At 35.0% G+C, this 27,258-nt stretch overlaps 1 protein-coding gene across 4 annotated transcripts; it reads right to left on the bottom strand.

Moving 5' to 3' along the window:
* Nucleotides 1-4,765: 4,765 nt before the first annotated feature.
* Nucleotides 4,766-27,058, bottom strand: LOC18425009 (P-loop containing nucleoside triphosphate hydrolases superfamily protein). Of its 4 annotated transcripts, none has more exons than XR_016056300.1 (12): nucleotides 25,870-27,058; nucleotides 23,708-24,108; nucleotides 23,041-23,120; nucleotides 22,901-22,952; nucleotides 22,756-22,797; nucleotides 22,539-22,617; nucleotides 7,430-7,461; nucleotides 6,863-6,963; nucleotides 6,661-6,735; nucleotides 6,363-6,479; nucleotides 6,013-6,063; nucleotides 4,766-5,097 (listed from the first exon to the last, which is right to left on the bottom strand). XR_016056300.1 is itself a non-coding variant. In XM_006829566.4 (12 exons), the coding sequence occupies exons 1-12, from the start codon at nucleotides 25,997-25,999 to the stop codon at nucleotides 4,960-4,962; spliced, it is 1,266 nt and encodes a 421-aa protein (XP_006829629.1). In that variant the 5' UTR covers nucleotides 26,000-27,058; the 3' UTR covers nucleotides 4,766-4,959. The 4 variants fall into 4 exon arrangements, 1 of the variants encoding a protein (XP_006829629.1); XM_006829566.4 differs by having other exon boundaries at nucleotides 6,895-6,963; XR_016056301.1 differs by lacking the exon at nucleotides 7,430-7,461 and having other exon boundaries at nucleotides 6,895-6,963.
* Nucleotides 27,059-27,258: the final 200 nt, after the last annotated feature.

Raw genomic sequence — 27,258 nt, 5'->3', positions numbered from 1 at the left:
AAAATGATTAATCCTGGAACATAGCCGTTGTAATTCAATTGAGGAAAATGCAAAGCAGTCCTGCGGGAGTATGCTGTACACTCACTCTTGCAGGTGCATGCTCCTTTATGAGGAAGATTTGTATACGCGGCTTACTGATATAGCGAACATTAATATCAGTATGGGTTCAATTTTTGTACCCAACCAATCAGATCCGGGTCCAAAATCGAGCCTGGAATACTACTCAGGTGTAGGTCCGGATCTAGTCGGACCCGACCTGTACTCGACTCATTGCCACCCCTACGGCCCCAACCTCCAAAAAGTGGTGTTTAAAAAATTGTCAAGCCGCCTGAATCATTCGAGTCAACCTTGACAAAGGAATGGGGGTAGGGGGAATAATTAGTTCCTAGAAGCCCCATATCCTTTTTCTTTTTTTCCTTCAATTTTATTGTTACACAATTCGACTAGGATATTGTTGGAATCATACCGGATCAAAGGAATCGGTCCCTTGGTAATTCAAGCTTGATCATATCTTTTCAGACATTATTCTTAAAGTATGTAGAACTGTACCACAAATCAGATACTAAATTAGATGTTTGTGTCACTTGGCGGCAACTTATTAAATTTATTATATTCAGATTCATGATTTGGTAGTCCAGATTATCAATCTTTAAGACTTTAGTTCCAAAATTAATCTTTAGGGCTTGTTTGATAATTGGAAGCAAGTTCATGAACTGCAAGTTGGACGTTCTTGAAGAACTGTAAATTAAAAGTTATTTAAGAAGTTCATGGTTTCTGTGTTTGATAACCTCACTGGAAAGTTACAAAGTTCATAGTTTCTATGTTTGATAACTCCTGTGATATATGGTAAATATCTTATATTTATATTTACATTGATAATAATTTAAATATAATATATATAATATATTATAATATATTATAATATATGATATATTGTATTTTATATTTATTTTTAATATATATACATGTATATATATATATATATATTAATATATATATATATATATATATATATATTATAATTTATATAACATAGTATAATATATAATATAGTGTATTATATATTTATTTTATTGTATAATAAATAATATATATTATATAATGAAATATATTAAATTACATTTAATATATAATGAAATATAGATAGATATATATATATATAACAGAATAATGTACTATTTATTTATTTTATTATATAATATATATTTATATAAAATAATATAGTATATTATACATTGTATTTTATATTTATTCTATTAATATATATTTTTCTTATATTATATTATAAATATCTATTATATAAATAAAATATGATATATAATAAAATATATTATATATTATATATTATACAGAAAAGTATATTATATATTATACAATAAAATAAATACATATATCATATATAACGTAATGTAATATTTAATATAGTGTATTTTATATTTATTTTATTGATATATATTTGTATTATATAAGATATATTATATAATGAATTATTTTATTAATCTTTATTTTTATTATAAAATATACATAAAATAATATATATATATATATATATACATGTTATATATGGGGGCATTCATAAAAAAAAAGTTCCAAGTTTAAGTTTCAACCCTTGGGTTGGAACTTTTTTTTTAAAGCAAGATTGGAACTTGAATAGTTCCTTGAAATTTTGTTTGAAGTTCAATTTTGTTATCAAACACGAAACTTGAACAGTATTAAAAAGTTCTAAACTTTTAGAAAGACACTTCCTGTTATCAAACACGCCTTTAAGGTAGATATTTGAAAGAAAGGTCATTCGGACAGGAGCATTGACTGATGCAACAAAACTAGTCCAATTTATCTTGACCAGGCATTTCGACTCGCCCAACTCTATCCTTATTTAGAGTCTATCTCCAACCATTTTCTCAAAGCTCTTGTGATGTTTACATGCCTATTCATTATCGGTTTGATTCTTTTGGACAACTAGGTGTTGGAAACCTGGAAAGTTTTGGCATCTAGAACCTATCAAACCTATATAAATAAATTAAAAATAAAATGACCAAAACACCTCTTGAAATGTTATAATATAATGTAAACAAGAACAAAGGGTTATATGGTTTCTTCATGTCTTTTGGCTAAAAATCTACAGGGCTACCTCTAAGCTTCAATCTCTTTCTCCCATGTATACCGAGAGGTCAATGATGTAGCTGATCGATTAACCAAATATGAAAGTTCCTTGTACTCTGTGTCTGATTCCAATGTCTTGATTCCAAAGTTGTAACCTGATGCTTTTAAAAAACCCTATCAATAAAAGTTCTTAATCTTGTCAAAAAAAAACACCTCTTGAAATGTTATGGCCATTTTGGTCTTCTTTTTTTTAATTTATTTTTATATATTTTTGTTAGATGCCACAAAAAGTTTTGATCTAAAAAAATAGAAATAAAAAATGAGCATCGATCATCCTCGAACAAGAAGTGTGCCCTTCTTAAGAAGCCCAGGCTTCTATGGGGCTTTTGGCTTTTGGTCTTGAAACTTCCGATTGCGAAACACGCTCTCATAACCTAAGAAATGGGCTGAGGTCGCGGTGATATTACCTTGGATGACCCAGAAAGAGTTCTCCACACCCATTCCTACACGGGTAGGGCCTCCAATCCTCAGTGGATTACCCAAAAAAAAAAAACGTTCATATAACAATCTGAATTCATAGATTACACCCTTCTGAAATATAGATAAACTGTTTCTTTCAGCCTACCTTTGTAACCACCAAACTTCTGCAGCAAATGCAAGTGAAATGACTCCAATTTGTTCTTCATAAGGGGTTCTTTTTCTTGCCACATTCTAAGAAGGATTTTTTACCCACTAAAAACCGGTTCTAAGAAAGATTTTCTACCCACTTAAAACCGGTTTTCCTTTTTTTTTCTGCTGCAACAACTTAGATATGATTTGTGCAATAGGTTCAGACCCTGGCTTTGTGATTTGTACATCAGAAACGGGATTGTCATCATAGCCATCACAGCGAACTTATCATTTCTAGGTGTTTCACAATGCCTTCAAACATGGGTCACCATTTGAGTGTCGTTTAGATCATTGACAACATATCCTTGACCTAAGTTCCTCAGTTTAGACTATTTGGCTAGGGTTCCTTCCCCATTTAATCAAATTCTACTACATTTTATTCTCTCTTATAGTCGCATACTGTTGGGTTTACTCTTCCTCTCCCTCTCCCTCTCCCTCTCCCTGCCACTCAAATAATCTGAAGATAGAATATTTCCTATTTCTCATATAATCAACACTCTCTCTCTCTACGATAAAACTTTTTATTTTTGGTACAAGAAAATCACAATTACTTGATCATTACTAGGCCGTGTAACAACTAAATTGATGAGCACATGTCCTCAAGCAAGCCAACCATACAAATCAAGAAAACAGAGAAAAAGAATAAGAGAAACAACAAACTCTTCTACAGAAAATGAAAAGCAACAAAGTAAACTGCTATACCAGCAGTCCTTACGACAAAATAAGAAAATGATAAGAAGGAATTGAGCATTATTGATCCTAAGTAAATATCATAATCCAAGACAGTTATTTAAAAGCAAGATCGATTTTTTTATATAATAAAAAGTTTTGAAATTGTGAATGCCTCTGCCAACACCATTATAATACCATTTCCATTGCACAATTACAATCCCAATTCCATTATTACAACAATTACAATTATAATTACAATCTCATTTCCAATAGTTAGTGGCAACTAAGTGCTTTAAAATATTCCCACATATCAAAGAATTTGTTCATGAATCAAATTTGCAATACAATTTATACTAGTTTCAAGGTTTTGAAATGCGGCCTTTGATGGTTTAAAAGGAAGTTTTAATGAAAAAGTTTATATGGAGCCGAGGCTCTAAACAATCAAATTAGAGCTAGGTTTTTTCTATGCTCAAATATCTTCAAATTTATCATCTTGACATAAAGATGCATGAACATGAAAAAAAAATGGATTTCAAGTTTTGTAAATAATGTATCTTATAACGCATTTTTGGACCGTCAACTTTCAAGATTTTCAAATTTTTATAGATCTGCTCAATCTACACTATTTTTGAAACTTTATATTTTATAATTAAATATTAAAATATATTTTAAAGCTATCACAAAGATTTTTAATATTAAAACCACATTTCTAATTACTATTTGAAGATGCACTTTACTTTGATTGTTTAGAGCCTCGGCCCTATACAAACGGCACCCTTTTGAAAAATATGGGTTGGCCAGTCCTTTCTTCCTCTCTTTCTCCTTCTCTGTAATTATAATTTGGAGGTTGCCTCCTTTATTAATGAAAAATTACTGTTAACATTAAAAATACAAAAAACTAAAAGACAGTCAAGACCTACCTTTGACCTTATTGGTCTGGGGAGCATGTTGAGGTGTGCTAGTGTATGCTATTTCCTAAAGTCTTTGCGAAAACCATAGTCTAACGGGCATCACAGTCCATTACTATCATGGATGGCAATGGAGGAAGAACAAGACGCACTAGAACATGATATGACCCGAGTCTCGCCATCATCGTCCATCATATCCATGGACAATGTCGACACTGAGGGCTAGGATTTAACCAGCCTCTAGGAGTATAATATATTTTTCTTTTTTGGCAAATTATGTTTGCAGCATACTTTCTAATATAAAATGTAACACTCGTGGATAAGATGTAAAACTCTTGGAGCTCTAATAAACAAATTAAGTTTGAACCCATGCTGGTGGCTAAAAGACAAGCAAGGCACTTCAACAAAAGAAAGAATACAATTAGCATATTTCTCATTTCAATTCTGCAAAATACAGAAGAAATGTGACTAACATATAAATATAACAAATGTAATTAACAATTATACAAACTAAATTACAATACTTACAAAATGAAACTCAACTCTTAGAATTTCTCAAAAAGTCTATTTTCTAGGATAGGAACATCTGACCTCTTTATGTCACAGTTTAAGCAATGGGATTTCTTTCCTCATCAACTTCCACAACAAGTGTGTGCTTTGGGTCAGCACCATTCGGTCCTTCAGCATAAAGAGTGGGTAGATATGCCCTGTATGCTGGCATATAACGAGACACGAAATCCTGAACCTGTTGAATGGTTCAAATTCGCAACTTCAGATAAAAACCATGCATACATTTACAAATACATGATACATGATGCATCAATTTCACTGTGTGCACGTGTGAATCAATTTTAAGTTTTCAATGCCAAGGGAGACAGTCCCTAGAAGGCTATAACTGAAAATTGGCAATTTTAAATATTTACCATGAGACACTTGATCTTTGGAGAACCTCAGAGGAGTGACACCAATGTTAGAAAACCAATTACAAAAGTAACCAAAGATACACCATCAATCGAAATTTTGGTTGAAGAGAAAATGTACCATCAGTCAAAATTGGCCATAAAAGATGATGAAAGAAATATCATCAGCCATCTACCCAGAAGAAAAAAAGTGATATCCATAATCGTAAAAAAAGGTGATATCCATCAATTGGACTCTCTCTCTCTCTCTCTCTCTCTCTCTCTCTCTCTCTCTCTCTCTCTCTCTCATTCACAATAAATAACATAGAGGGGTATACCAACCCCATCCAGCTCTCCACGCATTCGGTCTTTCTTCTGAGAGAGAATTGAGGTGGGGGATGCTAAGCAACATACCAAACATCATCCACTGAGACAAATCCTTGGATCTCTTCCAACAAATGGTTTAAATGTTTAATTCTCTTATCATCAGTTGATTGGAGTAGATTAGTTTAGCTACAACTCAATGCATTCTGGTTTGGGACTTTCTGATATAAAGATGCATTAGAAGATTCTTATCACACAAGAATTGCAGTACGTCAGTGTGCATGTGGTTGCATGTTTGTGAGAGAAAATAGAGTGTTCATGTGCATATGTATGCGTGTATGTGTTGTGTGTGAGAGAGAGAGAGAGAAACAGAGAGAGAGAGAGAGAGAGAGAGAGAGTAAATGCATCTCTAACAACTTCGTACGTTAGAAAAGTACCTCCTTATCAGACATCCCAGGTTTACCAGAAGCCTTCATGGCATGCTCTGCCTGCAATATCACAAGCAATAGTAAGCAAATCAATGTGCAAGCATTATTCTTCTCTGTAGGTTTCAATTCAATCTAATGGTCATCCAGGAAAGAAAGCTCCTGTGCACCAGAAATCAGAACAATAAGAGGGTTATCCAAATATCAAAAGCAACAGCAATAGATTCAGAAAATTGATGGATGGATTTGATTCATGCTTGAACAAACAATGGATGGTCAAGATTTAAGTCGATATTCAACCAAAAAAACGAAAAAACTCTCCAATACATTAATGGAACTACGAAAATCAAATACAGACAAACCTGCAGACGCCACTGGTATACACAGCTTGGATCCTGAATTTTAATAACAATCCATGATTTCACAAAACTGTCCCATGCATCATAATAAGCTTCAAGATTCCGATTTATGATTTCGAGCTGGATAACAAAAACAAAGAATATACAAAGGCCATCATATAAATTGCTATAATCCAAACTGTAGCAATAATAGACAATAAGTAGTGACGGCATTGATAGTAACAATAGTTGTGATTGTCGTGGTCATGCTGGCAATAGTGGTGATAGTGGTAGCAGCATTAGTAGTAGAGAGTGTGTTAACCTGTGGATCAACTGCTTTAACAACTTCAACTGGTTGGAGTTTAAAACCAAGCATCCATCCTTCAAAAAGAACGACCTAAAAACCATAGAGAAATAAATAAGATAGAAGAATGTAACTGAGAAAGAAAAATCAATTGAAGGCCTGGGATCTGAGAGTTTCCACTATATCTAATCATCCAAAAAGTGAAATCCAAATATGGCACCTGGAAGATACAGCACTTGAAATTACTCATACCGCTAAGGGTCCTTCAACCTCAGGCCATGTTGAAGGATCAGCCCTGTTACCCCTCCCACCAAATGCCGACTGTACACCAAACGATGGAGTGTCATCCTTAAGTATTGAATACAGTGGTAACAATGTGTGTGTATGTGTGTGTACATAGACACAACGATGGTATACATATACAACATTTATATAACGAGGGAAATTTATCAAAGTACCCATAAGGCATGAATAATTTAACACTTTAGCTATGTTTTTTATTTAACTTTAAAATACCTATGAAAAAAGACATGGTCTTGAGTTGGAATAATTTCATAAGGATAAAATTTTCAATAGTTAATTCCTTATGCGTATTTTGATGAAGTTCCCATATATCTGTGTCTATCCCCCCTCTCATGCATTCATTAAATTAAAATATGTACATCTTTACATGTGAATCTTCACACAATCTAATAAATTAGAGTCAACCATCAAATGTATATGTGTGTGTGAGGGGCACAGATAGGTGAATGTAGCTTGGAGCCTGAGCAACTTAAATTGTGCTTACCTTATCATACCTTGGAAGCTTCATCTTTTTACCTGAAACCCATATATTATTGCTTTAAGAAAAAAAAAAAGAAGAAAAAAAAAAAAAAACTTAAGGAAAAAGGTAGCTCATTAATCTAAGTACACATTATGTATCATGCTTGTAGTGGGTGTTTTTGAATAATAGCAGCCAGTATAAAAGGAAAATAATCTCATTGTTGTTTGAGAAACAATTTACCCCACAGATCATACACATGTGTAGCATTGAAGCATTATTTACCTTCATAAGCAGGAGGCCGGGCATACTGTCTCCCTTCATGCAACTGGTTGGTGGATGGGGGGTTCCACAATATCAAGGTAGACTATGAAGTGGATTTCTTGACACATTGTCAAATGCCCCAAGGGAAAGTCAAAATATGTTTATGACACAATGAAGTTTCAATATGGCAGGCACACAAGCATGTCTCCATAAGCGTGAGAGTTGTATTTTGTGCATCACATACTTTACCAGTTTATGCATAGGGAGAGCATTTTTTGCACTCCTAAAGCAGTGGTGGCTATGTGATGCAGCTCAGAATACTACTCCCGAGTATCTAGTAAGAAAGACAAGCTTAAAGTTTACAAGAGGAACCCTAGAAGGGGAAATTAGGCATTGAGTCTATCCTTTTTTGTTTTTTATTTATTTCTTGAGTCCTTTTAATTCACTTAGGGGCATAAGTAGTAATTTCTAGAGTCAAGGCTCGCCCGTGCGGCACTCGTGCCTCCTTGCTACCCAAGTCAACCTAACCCAAGTAAGTTGCCCCTATTGGGAGTTCTTAGACCACGAACACACTCTCCACGAGCACTCAAAGGGACAACGATACAGCGAAAACAAGCAAAGACAAGCACTTGGGAGGCCTGCCTTTATTGAATTGAATAGTAAAAAAAAAGTCAAAAAGGAAGAGCTATACAAGACTTGTGAGCAGAATGCTTGAAGACTTCTGAAGGATGGTCCCAAATGAGGGGCCTTCTCCAATTTATTTTATAGGCACTTGGCCTTTTTATATATTTTTATTCTCTTAAAGTCTTGTATAATGAAGGCCTATGATTAGATTAGATGGATAGTGATTCAGTTTTCGAAAATTCGCCCACCTGACCGCCTAGGCTGAAATTTTTTAAAAACGACTAGGCACTTGCTAGGCGGGGTCATTATGCGTCTTGCATCTGGGAGCTCGCCTAGAAGAGCTAGGCGCGAGAGTCTGGGCGCCTGCCTAGGTACCGCCTCGTGACAGGCTGAGAAAATGCGGAAAATGGGTCTCATTTAGGGTTAAAAAAAGCCGTTTTTCCAACCTAAAAAGAGGGGAAAAGGGTTATTCAGGGAATTCTAAACCCCCAAAACAAAAACCCTGGCTTTTAGGGTGAGAAAAACTCCCCAAAAACCACTCTTTTGAGATTTACCAAAAGATTGAGAACTTTTTATTTTTTCAATTTCTTCACAAAACAAAGGCAATATAGTTCATAGCTGGATTTGGAGCTTCTAGTAATTGATTTTCAGGGATTTTGGCAACCCAATAAACGAGGTTTGCACCAACATCAATTTGATTTTTCTTTTTTAAAATTATTATCATATTTGAAAGAGGGTTTTGATTTGATTTTGCTACAATATATTATGTTGTAAATCATGTGTTTTTCTTTTATTTTTTATTTTTTTCTGCTATATTTACATGTTTATAGTTAAAAGATTGATTTTTTTGTAATTGATTGAATTATTTCTCACTTGGACGATGATGAAATTGAGCATATATCGTACGCATTCTTTTATCAATAATTGATTCTTTTTTTGTACAATGTGTCATGTTTTGATATCCTATTATTTTTGTTGCACTTTATTTGATAAATAAACTAAGGATGGTATTGTAGCACGGTACTGTAGCACGGTATTGTAGGATGTTACTGTAGATCAACAATCATGCCTCCACGCATAGGAAAAGGAGGAAAAGCAACCACTATAGAAGCCTTTGATGCTAGTTTGCGAAAAGGGATTGCAAATCTGAGGAGATCGATCGAAACCTCAGCTTAGCGTTTGGCGCAGATGGAAGCCCCATCTCAAGAGGATGAGATCGAGGCAAATGAGGAATCCATAAATCCCTTCCATGATCAAGCTCCAAGGAGAGAGGTAGTTGATCCTACGGATAGGGATAGTAGGAGGTGGGAAACCAGTCTCAAGGTTGAGATGCCAGAGTTTTATGATAAGGACAACAAGCATTCTTTCGAAGATGATCCCATCTATGATGAGCCAGTTGATCAAGATGACTCGGAAGTGATCTATAGTGATCATAGGGACTTACCACCAATCTTTGATGTGTACCCTGATGAGGATTCGAGTTTGGTGGATTTTATTATGAAATTGGTGAACCTACCTTTGATGAAAAGAAGGAGGTCTTATTTTCAATGAAGAACATGCTATTAGCCAGGAAGATAATCGTGGTGATGGTGTCTATGAAGATTTGGGTGATAAGAAAGAAGTCGGCAATCATTACTTTAATAGTGATCCAATCCATAAAGAGGATCAAGAAGAAGATCCTACTACTGAAGATGATTTTGTGGGTGCTCCTATTTTTATGAGGAACAGGGTGGACGTCAAGGAATTGCTCCCAAAATATTGGAGGTAATGGGTTTCTTAGTCCCCATAGAAAATAGCGAGTACAATGGTGTTGACAGAGGTAATGATGACGGTGTTGTTCTTCTTCAAGTTTTACCTGAATTTAGGGTGTCACATGATATTCACACCAAAGAGTTCAAGGTATTTTCCCCTGAACTCTCAGCTAGTGAGAGAATTCAGGATGAGTCATTGCTCTGCTTTAATGGAAGAACTAAATTTGTTCCTTGTCATCTTCCCCCAAAGACTAAACCTAAGGAGCCTAATATTGGCATGTTGACTTCACCCAATTCAGTAAGAACAAGCCTCATAGTTCAAAGTTTTTCTCGCATCTTAAGAAAAGAGTTTTCCTTAGATATGTTTATGATTGATAGTGTTGTGCACTTGTATTGCAGCAGTGTTAGATTCAATGTGCACAAAACATGATGGATGAGATATCTATGAGAGGCGCCATGACCGAGAAAACATTGATCTCTAGTTATTCTGAATTGTATATTTTTAAGCTCGAGTGACAATATTTCCAAGAGATGAAAACTTCTGGGTTTTGGTCTTCTCAATATACTCTTGCTGGTATTGTTACATCAAAATCGTGTAGTGGACGATTGGAAAGTATGGAAGCAGTTAAGCAGACCCACGCTAATGCTGTAAAAACTTGGGGTTGGCTGTAATTTTACACTGGTATTGCACTCTCATCAATTCATTGCAAGATTGGCAATATCCTTTTGGCAGATTCAATGCTCAATCTTACAAGTCATAGAGGTGAGATTTCCTACAAAGTTATTTTGAATGGATATCTCTGAGAACATATGATTAGAAGTGATCCATATTAGTTTGTGGTCCCTTAGTCCATATTAGTTTGTTGTATCCATGTTACTTTTTGAAATAGTGAAATATTTGTGAATAAATATTGCTTCCTCTTCACCCCTATCATCGTTCTTTCCTATTTTCAATCAAATTACTATACCAATGCTTCCGCAAATTCCCAACATTCGGTATCAAAACTATATCCCTGCGTTTTTTGAAAAACCCATTCCTATTCGGGAATGGATTTTACCCAAAGCCTAATTCCTATTTTAGATGGAGAAGACTACGAGTCATGGAGTCTCCAAATGAAGACTCTTTTTATCTCACAAGATTTGTGGGACATTGTGAAAGAAGGCTACTCTGCCAGAAATTGTAGCAGCATTGGAATCATGGTCGCGGGCAAAGCATAACGAGTACAAAAAAAATAAGAGGAGAGATGCAAAAGCCTTACTCTTCATCCAACAAGCTGTAAGTAAAGCTATCTTTCCTCGAATAAAAATAGCTTCAAAATCAAAAGAAGTGTGGGAAATTTTGAAAAATGAATTTCAAGCATCTGAAAAAATAATTTCTATCAAGCTACAAAATTTATGAAGAAATTTTGATAATTTGATGATGAAAGGTGGTAAAACAATTCATAATTTCTTCACTAGAGTTACATGAATAATAAATCAGATCAGATGTTATGGGGAAGATATTTCTGATAAAAAAAATAGTTCAAAAAATTTTAAGAAGCCCACCTGTAAAATTTGACCATGTTGTGGTTGCTATAGAAGAATCATAAGATTTATCCAAACTATCTTTACAAGAATTAAGTGAGTCTTTGGAAGCACATGAACAAAGGATAAATAAATTTTCAAATGAGAACATGGAACAAGCTTTTCAGTCAAAGATTACAATTTCTGAAAAGAAAAATTTTGAAGAAAAAAGAGACAGGGGAACATTTCAAAATTATCAAAGAGCTCATGGAAGAGAAAATTTTTCAAGAGATCAAGAAAAAGGAAGAGGAAGAAATATAAACCGCCAAAGAAATTCAGATCAGAAAAATAGATCTGAATCATATTGTATTATTTGTAAAAAATCAGGGCATGAATCAAAGAATTGCCGATATAAATGTCAAAAATGCAAAATCCCAAATCATTCTCAAAGGGATTTCTGGTTTCAAAAAAAAAATCAAATTCAAAAAAATGAAGTAAATTTTTCTGAAGATAATAATACAAGTCATATGTTCTATTCATGCATGAATGCCCAACAAAATTCACAAGATGTTTGGTACCTGGATAGTGGATATATAAATCACATGACAGGAAATAAGAGCAATTTTGTTGAAATAAATGAAAAAGTCACTTCACAAGTCAACTACAAGATGGAAAACTCCGTAATGTTGAAGGAAAAGGCATAATTGCTGTAAAACCTAAAGGAGGTTGCCCTAAATTCATTCATGATGTTCTTTATGTTCCTGGTTTGATACAAAATCTTTTAAGTATTGGGCAAATGATGAAAAATGGGTATTCAATCAATTTTAATAGAGATGAATGTATAATCTTTGATAAGAAAATTAGTCACACCATAGCCCGAGTAAAAAGGACCCCAAATAAGGTATTTCCTATGGTCATGCCAACATGTGAAAATTATGCCTATGGCATCTAAGATTTGGGCACTTAAATTTTCAAAGTTTAAGTTTGATCGGCCAGAAAAGTATGGTAATTGGATTACCACCAATAAATGAAGAAAAGAAAATATGTGAAGACTGTATTTATGGAAAACTATACAAATTACCATTTTCATAATCAACTTGGAGAGCTAGAGGTCCATTGGAATTGGTTCATGCTGATATTTGTGGCTGATATTTGTGGACCAACTCAAATAGAAACCTGTAATAAAAAAAGGTATTTTCTCTTAATTGTTGGTGATTACAGCAGGATGATGTGGGTATATTTCTTGACCAAAAAATCAGAAGCATTGTCAGTTTTTACTCAGTTTAAAACTGATGTAGAAAAACATAGTGGTTTCCCATTAAAAGCCTTGAGGACAGATAGATGAGGAGAATTCACTTCAACATAATTTTGGAATTTTTGCAAAAAGAATGGAATTAGAAGAGAGTTGACAACAACATATACTCCACAACAAAATGGAGTAGTAGAAAGAAGACATAGGACAATAGTTGAAATGGCCCGAAGTATGTTAAAGGGTAAGCATCTTCCCAATAAATTTTGCGCTGAAGCTGTTTATACTGCTGTATATATTCTTAATAGGTCTCCTACTAAATCTCTTCAAAATAAAACACCTTTTGAGGCCTGGTATAAAGAAAACCAAATGTAAGGTATTTCAAGGTATTTGGCTGTATTGCTTATGGAAAAAGAACTTCCCAAATTATAGAAAAATTTGATGAAAAAGGCGAAAAATATATCTTTATTGGATATAGTGAAGTTTCAAAAGCATATCGCCTTTTCAATCCAAAAACAAATAAATCAGTAATTTCTAAAGATGTTGTATTTGATGAGAAAAGTGAAATGGAAATGGGAAGAAATATCTGGCCAAGAACCAATAGCAATATTACAAGAAGAAAGAAATACTCCGCAAGAAAGTGTCAGCTCTCAATCAAGCCCAAGAACAGCATCTCCGGGGAGCACCAAGTCAAGACTCATCCGACTCAGAGACACCACCAAGAAAGGTACATTCACTAACAGAAATTTATGAATCATGTGATATTGCTCTTTTTGCTAGTGAGCTAGAAAAATTTGAAGATGCCATAAGAAAAGAAGAATGGATAAAAGCCATTGGATGAAGAAATAGCATTAATAGAGAAAAATCAAACATGAGAGTTAATGGAGCGACCCGAAAACAAAGAAGTCATAGGACTAAAATGGGTCTACAAGACAAAATCTAATGAAGATGGCTCAATTCAAAAACACAAGGCCCGGCTGGTGGCAAAAGGCTATGCTCAACAACCAGGTATTGATTGTACTGAAACTTTTGCCCCAGTTGCACAAATAGAAACTATTAGAACTGTCTTGGCATTAGCTGCACAAATGAGGTTGCTAGTGTTTCAGCTGGATATAAAATCAGCATTTTTAAATGGGGAACTTGAAGAAGAAGTATATGTTGAACAACCTCAAGGATATGTGATAAAAGGAAAAGAAAATAAAGTATATTGACTTAAAAACGCCTTATATGGATTGAAGCAAGCACCACGAGCGTGGAAAAGTAGAATTGACAGATACTTGTGCCAAGAAGGATTTGAGAGAAGTCCCAGTGAACCGTCACTCTACGTAAAAAACAAAGGTACGCATGATTTTGTAATAGTCTTTCTTTATGTTGATGATTTGATTTATACTGGTACTAACCAAAAGATGATGGAGGAATTTGAAATGACGGATTTGGGCCTTACGAGATATTTTCTTGGGATTCAAGTAAAACAATCAAATGGAGAAATTATTATTTCCCACGAAAGATATGTAGGAGACCTCTTGAAAAAGTTTGGTATGACGAAATGCAAACCGGAGGTTATTCCCATGGCTCCAAATGAAAAATTGTCACAAGATGATGGAGCACAAGAAGCAGATGCACCTTCATATATAAGTCTTGTTGGCTCACTCATCTATCTCACCAACACAAGACCAGATATCGTTCACGTAGTTAGTATTGTCCCCAGATTCATGAGCAAACCAAGCAAGTTGCATTTTCTAGTAAAGAGAATATTAAGATATGTTCAAGGAACTAGGAGCTTTAGTCTCAAGTACACTACAGAGAAAGACAACAGCCTGGCTGGCTACACAGATAGGGATTGGGCTGGATCGTTAGATGATCGAAAAAGCACTTCAGGATATGTATTCTACTTAGGATCTAAAGTTATATCTTGGTCGTCAAGGAAGCAAAAAACAGTTGCCCTATCATCAGCAGAAGCGGAATATATTTCAGCTACTAGCACTGCGTGCGAAGCAGTTTGGTTGAGAAAAATTCTATATGACCTACATCACAAGCAAAAGGATCCAACAACAATTTATTGTGACAACATGTCAATTATTGCTATGACGAAGAATCCAATATTTCATAACAGGACAAAGCATATAGAGCTTTGCCACCACTTCATTACAGACTTGGTTGAGAAAGGGGAGATCGAGCTCAAGTTCATCAGCACAAATGATCAGCTTGTAGACATTTTTACAAAGTCGCTTTCAATAGATAAATTTATGAAACTCAGAGAAGAAAAGAGAGTGACAAATTAAGAGGGGATGTTAAAATAGTAATTTGTCCCTCTCTCTCTAGAACACTCTCTAATCACCGCCATCTCCTCTCTCTCTCTAGAGGCTTCTATTAACCGCCTCTCTCTCCCGCTCTAGAAAACTCTCTCACCGCCTCGATCTCCATCTTTTCACTCTGTCTCTCTAGAAAGGCGGTACTAGTAGGGCGGTGAAAAGCCCTATGAAAAAGGGCTGTGTGTGAGGAAAACGGATGAAGAAAAAGAAAAATGTTAGGTATCAAAAGAGTGTTGAGAAAAAGAGCGTTAGGCTTTGTGGTCCCTCAATTCATATTGTATCCATGTTCCTTTATGAAATAGTGAAGTATTTGTGAATAAATATTGCTTCCTCTTCACCCCTATCATCGTTCTTTCCTATTTTCCAATTAAATTATCATATCCACGCTTACAAGAACATGGATACAATATGAATTGAGGGACCACAAAGTCTAACCCTCTTTTTCTCAATACTCTTTGGATACCTAACCTTTTTCTCTTTCTTTATCCGTTTTCCTCACACGCAGCCCTATAAAAGCCCCTTTTTATAGGGCTTATCACCGCCCTACTAATACTGCCTTTCTAGAGAGATAGAGTGTAAAGATAGAGATAGAGGCGGTGAGAGAGTTTTCTAGACCGGAAGAGAGAGGCGGTTAATCGAAGCCTCTAGAGAGAGAGAGGAGATGGCGGTGATTAGAGAGTGTTTTAGAGAGAGAGGGACAAATTACTATTTTAACATCCCCTCTTAATTTGTCACTCTCATTTCTTCTCTGAATTTCATAAATTTACCTGTTGAAAACAACTTTGTAAAAATGTCTGCAAGCTGATCATTTGTGCTGATGAACTTGAGTTCAATCTCCCCTTTCTCGACCAAGTCTCTAATGAAATGGTGGAGAAGCTCTATATGCTTTGTCCTGCTATGAAATACCGGATTCTTCGTCATAGCAATAGATGACATGTTATCACAATAAATTGTCGTTGGATCCTTTTGCTCATGATGTAAATCACATAGAATTCTTCTCAACCAGACTGCTTCGCACGCAGTGCTAGTGGCTGAAATATATTCCACTTCTGCAGATGATAAGGCAACTATTTTTTGCTTCCTTGAAGACCAAGATATAACTTTAGATCCCAAGCAGAATACATATCTTGAGGTGCTTTTTCGATCATCTAACGATCCAGCCCAATCGCAATCAATATAACCAACCAGGCTATTGTCTTTCTCTGTAGTATACTTGAGACTAAAGCTCTTAGTTTCTTGAACATATCTTAATATTCTCTTGGCTGCTAAAAAATGCAATTTGCTTGGTTTGCTCATAAATCTAGAGACAATACTGATTGCGTGAACGATATCTGGTCTTGTGTTTCTGAGATAGATGAGTGAGCCAACAAGACTACATGAGTGAGCCAACAACACTAGATGAGTGAGCCAACAAGACTTCTATAAGAAGATGCATTTGCTTCTTATGCTCCATCATTTTGTGACAATTTTTCATTTTCCATGGGAGTAGCCACCGTTTTGCATTTCGTCATACCAAACTGTTTCAAGAGGTCTCCTATATATCTTTCTTGGGAAATAATAATTTCTCCATTTGATTGTTTTACTTGAATCCCAAGAAAATATCTCATAAGGCCCAAATCCGTCATTTCAAATTCCATCAACATACTTTTCTTTAATTCCCCCATCACCTTTTGGTTAGTACTAGTATAAATCACATAATCAACATAAAGACCGACTATTAGAAAATCATGAGTACCTTTGTTTTTTACGTAGAGTGATCGTTCACTAGGACTTCTCTCAAATCCTTCTTGGAAAAAGTACCTGTCAATTCTACTTTTCCACGCTCGTGGTGCTTGCTTCAATCCGTATAAAGCCTTTTAAGTCGAATATTTTTTTTTCTTTTCCTTTTATCACATATCCTTGAATTTGTTCAACATATACTTCTTCTTCAAGTTCTCCATTTAAAAGTGTTGATTTTACATCCAACTGAAATACTAGCAACCTCATTTGTGCAGGTAATGCCAAGACAGTTCTAATAGTTTCTATTCGTGCAACTGGGGCAAAAGTTTCAATACAATCAATACCTGGTTGTTGAGCATTGCCTTTTGCCACCAGTCGGGCCTTGTGTTTTTGAATTGAGCCATCTTCTTTATATTTTGTCTTGTAGACCCATTTTAGTCCTATGACTTCTTTGTTTTCGGGTCGCTCCATTAGCTCCCATGTTTGATTTTTCTCTAATACTGCTATTTCTTCATCCATGGCTTTTATCCATTCTTCTTTTCTTATGGCATCTTCAAATTTTTCTAGCTCACTAGCAAAAAGAGCAATATCACATGATTCATAAATTTCTGTTAGTGAATGTACCTTTCTTGGTGGTGTCTCTGAGTCTGATGAGTCTTGACTTGGTGCTCCCGGAGATGCTGTTCTTAGGCTTGATTGAGAGCTGACACTTTCTTGCGGAGTATTTCTTTCTTCTTTTAATATTGCTATTGGTTCTTGGCCAGATATTTCTTTCCATTTCCATTTCACTTTTCTCATCAAATACAACATCTTTAGAAATTACTGATTTATTTGTTTTTGGATTAAAAAGGTGATATGCTTTTGAAACTTCACTATATCCAATAAAGATATATTTTTCGCCTTTTTCATCAAATTTTTCTATAATTTGGGAAGTTCTTTTTCCATAAGCAATACAGCCAAATACCTTGAAATAACTTACATTTGGTTTTCTTTATACCAGGCCTCAAAAGGTGTTTTATTTTGAAGAGATTTAGTAGGAGACCTATTAAGAATATATACAGCAGTATAAACAGCTTCAGCGCAAAATTTATTGGGAAGATGCTTACCCTTTAACATACTTCGGGCCATTTCAACTATTGTCCTATTTCTTCTTTCTACTACTCCATTTTGTTGTGGAGTATATGTTGTTGTCAACTCTCTTCTAATTCCATTCTTTTTGCAAAAATTCCAAAATTATGTTGAAGTGAATTCTCCTCATCTATCTGTCCTCGAGGCTTTTAATGGGAAACCACTATGTTTTTCTACATCAGTTTTAAACTGAGTAAAAACTGACAATGCTTCTGATTTTTTGGTCAAGAAATATACCCACATCATCCTGCTGTAATCACCAACAATTAAGAGAAAATACCTTTTTTTATTACAGGTTTCTATTTGAGTTGGTCCACAAATATCAGCCACAAATATCAGCATGAACCAATTCCAATGGACCTCTAGCTCTCCAAGTTGATTATGAAAATGGTAATTTGTATAGTTTTCCATAAATACAGTCTTCACATATTTTCTTTTCTTCATTTATTGGTGGTAATCCAATTACCATACTTTTCTGGCCGATCAAACTTAAACTTTGAAAATTTAAGTGCCCAAATCTTAGATGCCATAGGTAGGACTTATCAACATTTTCAGAACTCAGAGCATAATTTTCACATGTTGGCATGACCATAGGAAATACCTTATTTGGGGTCCTTTTTACTCGGGCTATGGTGTGACTAATTTTCTTATCAAAGATTATACATTCATCTCTATTAAAATTGATTGAATACCCATTTTTCATCATTTGCCCAATACTTAAAAGATTTTGTATCAAACCAGGAACATAAAGAACATCATGAATGAATTTAGGGCAACCTCCTTTAGGTTTTACAGCAATTATGCCTTTTCCTTCAACATTACGGAGTTTTCCATCTCGTAGTTGACTTGTGAAGTGACTTTTTCATTTATTTCAACAAAATTGCTCTTATTTCCTGTCATGTGATTTATATATCCACTATCCAGGTACCAAACATCTTGTGAATTTTGTTGGGCATTCATGCATGAATAGAACATATGACTTGTATTATTATCTTCAGAAAAATTTACTTCATTTTTCTAAAATTTGATTTTTCTTTTGAAACCAGCAATCCCTTTGAGAATGATTTGGGATTTTGCATTTTTGACATTTATATCGGCAATTCTTTGATTCATGCCTTGATTTTTTACAAATAATACAACATGATTCAGATCTATTTTTCTGATCTGAATTTCTCTGGTTGTTTATATTTCTTCCTCTTCCTTTTTCTTGATCTCTTGAAAAATTGTCTTCCATGAGCTCTTTGATAATTTTGAAATGTCCCCCTATCTCTTTTTTCTTCAAAATTTTTCTTTTCAGAAATTGTAACCTTTGACTGAAAAGCTTGTTCCATATTCTGATTTGAAAATCTATTTATCCTTTGCTCATGTGCTTCCAAAGACCCACTTAATTCTTGTAAAGATAGTTTAGACAAATCTTTTGATTCTTCTATAACAGCCACAACATGGTCAAATTTTGCAGGTAGGCTTCTTAAAAAATTTATCACTATTTTTTTATCAAAAATATCTTCCCCACAACATCTAATCCGATTTATTATTCATGTAACTCTAGTGAAGAAATTATGAACTGTTTCACCATCTTTCATCATCAAATTATCAAAATCTCTCCATAAATTTTGGAGCTTGATAGAAATTATTTTTTCAGATCCTTGAAATTCATTTGTCAAAATTTCCCATGCTTCTTTTGATTTTGAAGCTATTTTTTATTCGAGGAAAGATAGCTTTACTTACCGCTTGTTGGATGAAGAGTAGGGCTTTTGCATCTCTCCTCTTATTTTCCTTGTACTCGTTATGCTTTGCCTGCGACCATGATTCCAATGCTGCTACGCTTTCTGGCACTGAGTAGCCTTCTTCCACAATGTCCAACAAATCTTGCGAGATAAAAAGAGTCTTCATTTGGAGACTCCATGACTCGTAATCTTCTCCATCTAAAATAGGAATTAGGCTTTGGGTATAATTCATTCCCGAAGTGGAGGCCATAAGGAATGGGTTTTTCAAAAAACACAGGGATATAGCTCTGATATTAAATGTTGAGAATTTGGGAAGCGTGGATATGATAATTTAATTGAAAAATAGGAAAGAATGATGATAGGGGTGAAGAGGAAGCAATATTTTTTCACAAATATTTCACTATTTCAAAAAGGAACATGGATACAATATGAATTGATGGACCACAAAGTCTGACCCTCTTTTCCTCAACACTCTTTGGATATCTAACCTTTTTCTCTTTCTTCATCTGTTTTTCTCATACACAGCCCCTTTTTATAGAGCTTATCACCACCCTACTACTACCGCCTTTCTAGAGAAAGAGAGTGAAAAGATAGAGATAAAGGCGGTGAGAGAGTTTTCTAGAGAGGCGGTTAATAGAAGCCTCTAGAGAGAGAGGAGATGGCGGTGACTAGAGAGTGTTCTAGAGAGAGGGACAAATTACTATTTTAACAAATCTTTCAAATCATAGAGGTGAGATTTCCTACAAAGTTATTTTGAATGGATATCTCTGAGAACGTATGATTAGAAGTGATCCAAGACTCTTCCATCCTATGCTTGTTCATGGTTCTCGAACAAGTTGTTCTAAATATCATAAGTTGAGCTAGCACAAGATTGGTGTGAAGTGGTGCAAAAGATTAATGACAATGCCTACAAATTGAATCTTTCGAGCCATATTCACACTTCCGATGTTTTTAATGTCAGGCATCTCATTCCATATAATGGTGATACCTCAGACAGACGAGCCACCCCAAACTCGAGGGTAAGTTCTGAGGAGGGGGGACTAATACAACCTAAAGTACTGCTCTGGAGTATCTAAATAAGAGGGACAAGCTTAACGTTTACAATAGGAACCGTAGAAGCGCAAATTAGTCATTTAGTCTATCTTTTTTTGTCTTTTATTTAATTATTGAGTCCTTTTTATTCACTTAGGGGCATAAGCAGTAATTTCTTAAGTCCTTTATGTCTTTTTATTCACTTAAATTTTTTATAATAAAGGGCCATGATTATATTAGATGGATGGTCAGGATTAAGTCTTGTTTAGGGTTCTCTTACATATGGGATTTACTCAAGCGTAATGGATGATCATGATATGGACTTTTATTTAAAATCCTACAGCAACAAGTGCTCCTTCTTTTATCTCAATTTTTTTGCATCTTTCTCTAGTTTTGGATCTTCCCTATCTTCTTCTTTGCTGAACCCTAGCCCAAGCTACTAGGCCTGCACGACTGTGAAAGGATTATCATATTATACTCCTAGATGTATTTTAGACCAAGCAAGTACTTCAAGTGAGAGAAATCCTTCTTCAACAATAATATAAGTTTTTCAAATAAAATTGCATTCCATTTCTTATTCGTTGGACTTATCAGGTTTATGTGCTTGCTTAGTTTCAATAGAATTTATGACCTATAGAAGCCAGATAAGCCCCCAATGAGGGCCAAAACCAATTCCCATATTGAACTAGGCATTAGATCTTGTGTTGGGGGTGGTACACTTGAATTTTGTCCTCACAATGCAACCCCACCATGTGGGCCTATCCACACAGTTGGTTGTTGATCTTGGAGTTTTGGACCACAACTTTCATCTTGATTCTACCTTTCTCCATGCCATCCTACCACTTTTAAGTGGTTCCCTACAAAATCTAAGTAAGGATTTCACATAAGTTGGGAAGCATAATTTGCTCTGACAAATGATCCATTCATTGCCACATTGCACTTCCTCCCACTCTCACATTTATGTTGCATACCTAGGTATTTGTCATCCACATAGAATGAAATTGGGAGATGTCTGCACCTGGTGCTCTCTAGATTTTAGTTAAACATCATCATCATTATCATCCAAACGTCATCCCAACTATTTGGGATCAGCTACATGAGTCTAGTTCCTCCACTCATTCGATCAAGGCCCATAACCTTAACCAAACTATCAGTCACCATATCTTTCCTCACTACTTCCATTCATGTCCTTTTTAGGCCATCCCCTAGCCGTTTTAGAGCCTTCCACTTAAATCAAATCACCCATCCTAATAGGGTTTGTTCTATGCCGACGTTGCACATTAAATATTAATCAAACCATACTCTCATAAAAATAGGGAGTCAAACTACAACACTAAATATTTGATCTTTGTGGCATGATGGTTGTAGACATATGGATTTTCTTTCTTTTGATAGGAGATTGACATTTAGTGTATAATCTGGTAATGCAAAATGGAAGAGAAACTTGGCCAAGGAGGAATATCAAAGGAAATAAAAGAAAGATAGCCTTAAACCCCTTCAGTGGTAGGAAATCCCAAATCTCAAAATCACCAGCCCACTTCAACTTGGGAAAAAACTTTTTAGAAGTTCTTTTTGACAATGATGTTTAAAAGTTTTGAGGTCATTTATGGTGTTAGGTTTGTCATATTCCAATTCATAGCACCACAGTTATGCATGTTCAAGCCAATCCTTCATTCTGCATGTTGGTGGTCAGGCTAGGATCTTTCTTGTCCTTAAGAATACATCATCTCAAATCATGTAGCATTTATTCCTTTCTCTGATTTGACATCCCACAAATAACTAAAAATTTATCAGAGGAGCACACACACTCGCAGACGCACATTATACCTTCTTTGTTCAAACTGCATACAGCCTTCAATATCTCAATTGAGAATGCAAGATCATGGCTTCCTGCATTTCCTCGTAGCTGAAAACATAACAAATCATTACTTCAGAACATTGGTCTAAGGTTTCTCACTTCATTGAAAATCAAATAAAGATGAATATTTTGTTCGCCAATTTCAACACCTCAGTTCCCATACAGAAAATTACAAGTTTCCCATACCTCCAAGAGATCGTTTCCTGGATTTGCATTCCTAAGATTTGCCTGCAGTTGAAGTGCAACTTAATCATCAATCAAAAAAATAAAGAAGGAACATAAAGAAGGAACATAAGGTCATCACAGTACCACAGTTATCAAGTATACGTACCTGATCCTCTGCCTTCAAATAGAAGTCATCTATAGACAATGTTGCAGAGTTCCTGGACAACGTAGACGTGATAAAAATGAAGGAACAAGCTAACTGTGGGTGAAACTTCAATAAATGGATAGACAAGCTTCCCACCATACCTGCCTGAAGTTCTGAAAAGATAGTCCAGAACAAAAACAAGAGTGGTCTTTCCACTACCTTGAGGAGCACTAACACCAATCTGAACACTAAATTCTTGAGTTACATTTGGCATACTGGATGGAAATAGAGTGTGTGTGTGTGCGCGCGCAAGAGAGAGAGCACGCATAACAGAGGTAACATTTCAGAGTTCAAGAAGGGTAGTTCTAGTAAAGCGACAGCCTGCAATGTAACATCACAAACCACAATCTTCTCCTCTTCCATTAAAAGATCGTAGGAATTTTCCCTTTAGAGAGCAAACCAAAAGAAAGCTTTACCCTATCACAGATGAGGGGTTGCATGGAATAGTTCTGGATATTAGGATCAGGGGATGCATGGTAAGACAAGAGGGATCATTGCAAAAGTTGGCTTGATGAGTAATTCTGAGATAACTAGAAACTTTTAAGAGAAAAGTTTTAATCACAAATACAAATGATCGCCAATAAAATACTTAATACAATACATAACAAGCCAATTGGACAAAATATGACATTCCTTCTCCCCCTCCCTCCCTCCCTCCTCAGAATAGAGCATACCACTAAAGGACTTATCTCATCTCCATCTTCCCTATTATATCATATCACTTTCAAACTTAAAGCAAAACAGTAGAAGAAATAGAATAGAGCATACCACTAGAGGACTTATCTCATCTCCATCTTTAAATGATGACATGTGCTTTGACAACTCTTCCTCGCACCAGAGAAAAACTGGTATATAATACTGATAGATCCTAATCTTCTCAGCTTCTGACAAAACGAGCTGATTCAAGCCAAGCAATCTGCATAACTGAACCCCACACTCTAGCCATCTATCTATATTTGAGGCCACCTTTTCTTTAGTTAAACCCATTTTCTTTACTATGGAGCCTTCACATATGAAATCATAAAGTCCTTCAACAGAGGAAACCATTGCTGGTGATGAACGAAATGCAGATTGACATATACCCAATCTTCTTGTACCATTCGTTTTTAAACTACTTTGTGCAGGACATCCATCAAGATAAGAACACCCCAGGGTTGAATGAGAAAAACCTATAAAAAAAGGCCAAAATGCATGAATAACTTCTCCAACAAAATTTCACTATGACTCATATCTTGCAAAAAGGAAGACAAAGTAGGCAACTACAATATACATCAGATATCTTTGACCAATGACAATACAAAAAAGATGCTATAGAGCTACATATGATATTACAAAGGAAATTATAAGAAATGAAAGACATAAAATAATACACACATACACATGCATGTATGTATCGTGGACCATATACATCAAATATCATGGACCAATGGCAATACAAAAGAGCTGTTTCTCTGACTACAGTGATATTAATAAGGAAATTATAAGAAATGACACACAAAATAATGCACAAATGCCTGCATATGTATGTGTGCATGTAGGTATGAATGTATGTATGTATCTATGTATTACATATGTGGCGTGTGAGTGTGGGTATGTGCGTGCCTGTGAATAAACTTTTCCCTTTCATGAATTCATAATGATAATCAGAAACAAGTATTTAGTAAAAGTATGAGAAAAGATTGTATCTTCCATTTGAATACACAATTACATTCTGTAAGTTCAATAGCTTCTTCATAATCTATTTGAATGTTACGCTAAATAACAAGATAGATCACCTTCTCAACATACTGGGCAGTAAAGATATAAAACAACTAGCTCAATCAGGTACATTAAGGTTCAGATATAGCAACAACTTTACTCTCTTCTAATGCTTATTTGTATTTTCTGGAGAGATTTTAAAACTTGTATTTAACTGCAGCTCATGCTATAGGCCATTTCATAGAAGGCCTACATGACAGCATGTACAATCTGTATTGTTAGATGCATTCAGATCTACACAACAGGTAGAGAGGATCATTTAGCTGGTAAAAGAGCACAAAAACGACACCAATCCATAAAACGAAATGAGCGAGAAATAGGTTGTACCATTTGTTACATGCATAATCAGTCTAGATAGGTTCACCATATGATTGACAATCACTTAATTTTCTATTTTTCTGCATGTATATTTCCTGGATCTCCCCTTAACGATGATTAATGACAAACCATAATAATAAATAAGAGATTATTGGAAATAGTGCATAAACCAAAGGAAAATACAGGATATCCATCCATAAATTTAGAAAATTCATGATGCTGATTAGATTACAGACAAATCACAAGTATAAGGGAAACAATACATATATCAGAGGAATATAATGAAATTACACATAATTTACAGAGACAGGAATAAGTGCAAAAGTAAAGAATGAAACATTTAGTCAGATAAAATTTAGTGGAATTAAAGATTGAAAAAGACTAATGCGTAAACAAAAAGACAAAGGAAACCATTACGAGTTTACTCCATTTTTAATGGAAACAAAAAATAAAACAAAGAAAAACAAGGGAATGTATTGGAGAATTTTTTGCCATTTATTCAAGAATTTGAAGTAATATTATATAAATCAAACCAAAACAATGTCACAAAAAGTTACCATTTTCCAAGAATTAGATGCCAAAAATAAAAAATTCGAGGGAAAAACACAAGTCCTTATTGAAAAATCCATAATTTTTTTCACGCCGATGAAGAAATACAACATAAATCAAATAGAAAACATATCCTTCCCAGTTTCGGCCATCTTATTTAGAAACAGTGAATAAATTGAGGGGAAAAAGAGGAAAAATCCCGACCCGTTTTGACATTTAGACAGGACTTTATAGAACAAATAAATAAATCATCTAAAAAATGAATTTCAATGAAATTCCATAGAAAAATTAGAGAAAAAACTTACTGATCTCCGCCGTTCTTTCAGTCAACTGAGCATAGTTGCCAATGCTTAAATACTTGGGCTTTGAAAACTGTAAAGCTTCATTGAAGCGATACATATAAGGCGGCGATGACAAGATGCTCAGAGCTGCCATGGCTCCACTTCAGCAGAGGCTTAGTTTCTTTTTAAAAAAAAGAAACAAATCAGAAGATGCTTCGTCAAGCGTGATGAAAACCAGGGAGTTGCGCGATGTTTAAGGGGAGTCGCTTGCAATAGCATCGTAGGCGTTCGACTGGTTCGAACGGGAAGGGAGATATCTTGTTGTGCGCATTAAACCTCGTGCTGTTTGGGCGGGTTTAGACGGTTGCGATTTGATAAAGCTTTTAAGTAGAACGATAGCTTGATATGTATCTTCGAGTTCCAGGACGATAAATATTTGATTTCATTGGAAAATGAAAAAATAAATAAAGTTGTGGAAAATGAAAAAATAAATAAAGTTAGACTTAAAGGGTAGAATTAAGGTGTACGTCTAAAATCCTTAGAAAAAAGTTGTTTTGGTGCTCGAAAAATATCTAATTTATCATCCCGATATCCAGATGTATAGATATGGAGAAAAAATAGATTTCAACATTGTTTGCCGGGCACAAGAGAGTCACATACCCATTCATTCATGAGTTTTAGTGCTCATGAACATGCTGCATAACTTTTAATCAAAGACGAGTGCTTGGGGTTGGAACCTTACACTGTCGGGGGAGTTCTCAGTTAAATCAGTGTACAGGTTATGGTACGATGATCGTTGTAGGGTCCTGGATCAAAACCTCTCTAAAGTTTGGGAGAGTTCTCAGTTAAATCAGTATACAGATTATTATATGATGATCATGGTAGGCTCCTGGATCAAAACTCCTCTAAAGTTTGGAAGTTGCAGGTGTCGTTAAAGATCCAGTAGTTCATGTGGGTGGCATGTCAAAAAAAATTGCCTACTGTTGATAATCTTAAGAAGAGGGGGATTATCTTAATTAATGTATATCCCCTATGCCAAAGGGATAATGAAAGTGTGGATCACATTATCTTACATTGTTCTTTCACTCGAGATTTATAGAATTGGTGTAGGCGGCAGCTGAATTTGCAAATTTTGAATCCCCAAACAATGGGTGCATCATGGATTGTCTTAGATTGGGACTATGTTTTGGAGATCGTTGTGAGTTAGTACCTTATGGAACATTTGGAGATAGAGGAATACGAGGACATTTGAAGGTGTACAATCTGAGACGGATATTCTAGAATCAAATATTTTAACAATGGCAATTTAATGGTTGTCAATTCATAAAGATTGTAAGTTTATTCCCAAATCATAGATCATTGAGATGTAAGTGTAACAATCCTAAAATTTCAAAAAAAAAAAAAAAAAAAAGG

Source organism: Amborella trichopoda, chromosome 5, assembly GCF_054954075.1.
Source record: "Amborella trichopoda isolate Santa Cruz 75 chromosome 5, AtrichopodaSantaCruz75HAP2 v2.0, whole genome shotgun sequence".
Lineage (NCBI taxonomy): Eukaryota > Viridiplantae > Streptophyta > Magnoliopsida > Amborellales > Amborellaceae > Amborella > Amborella trichopoda.
This window is presented reverse-complemented; position numbering and strand designations above follow the sequence as displayed.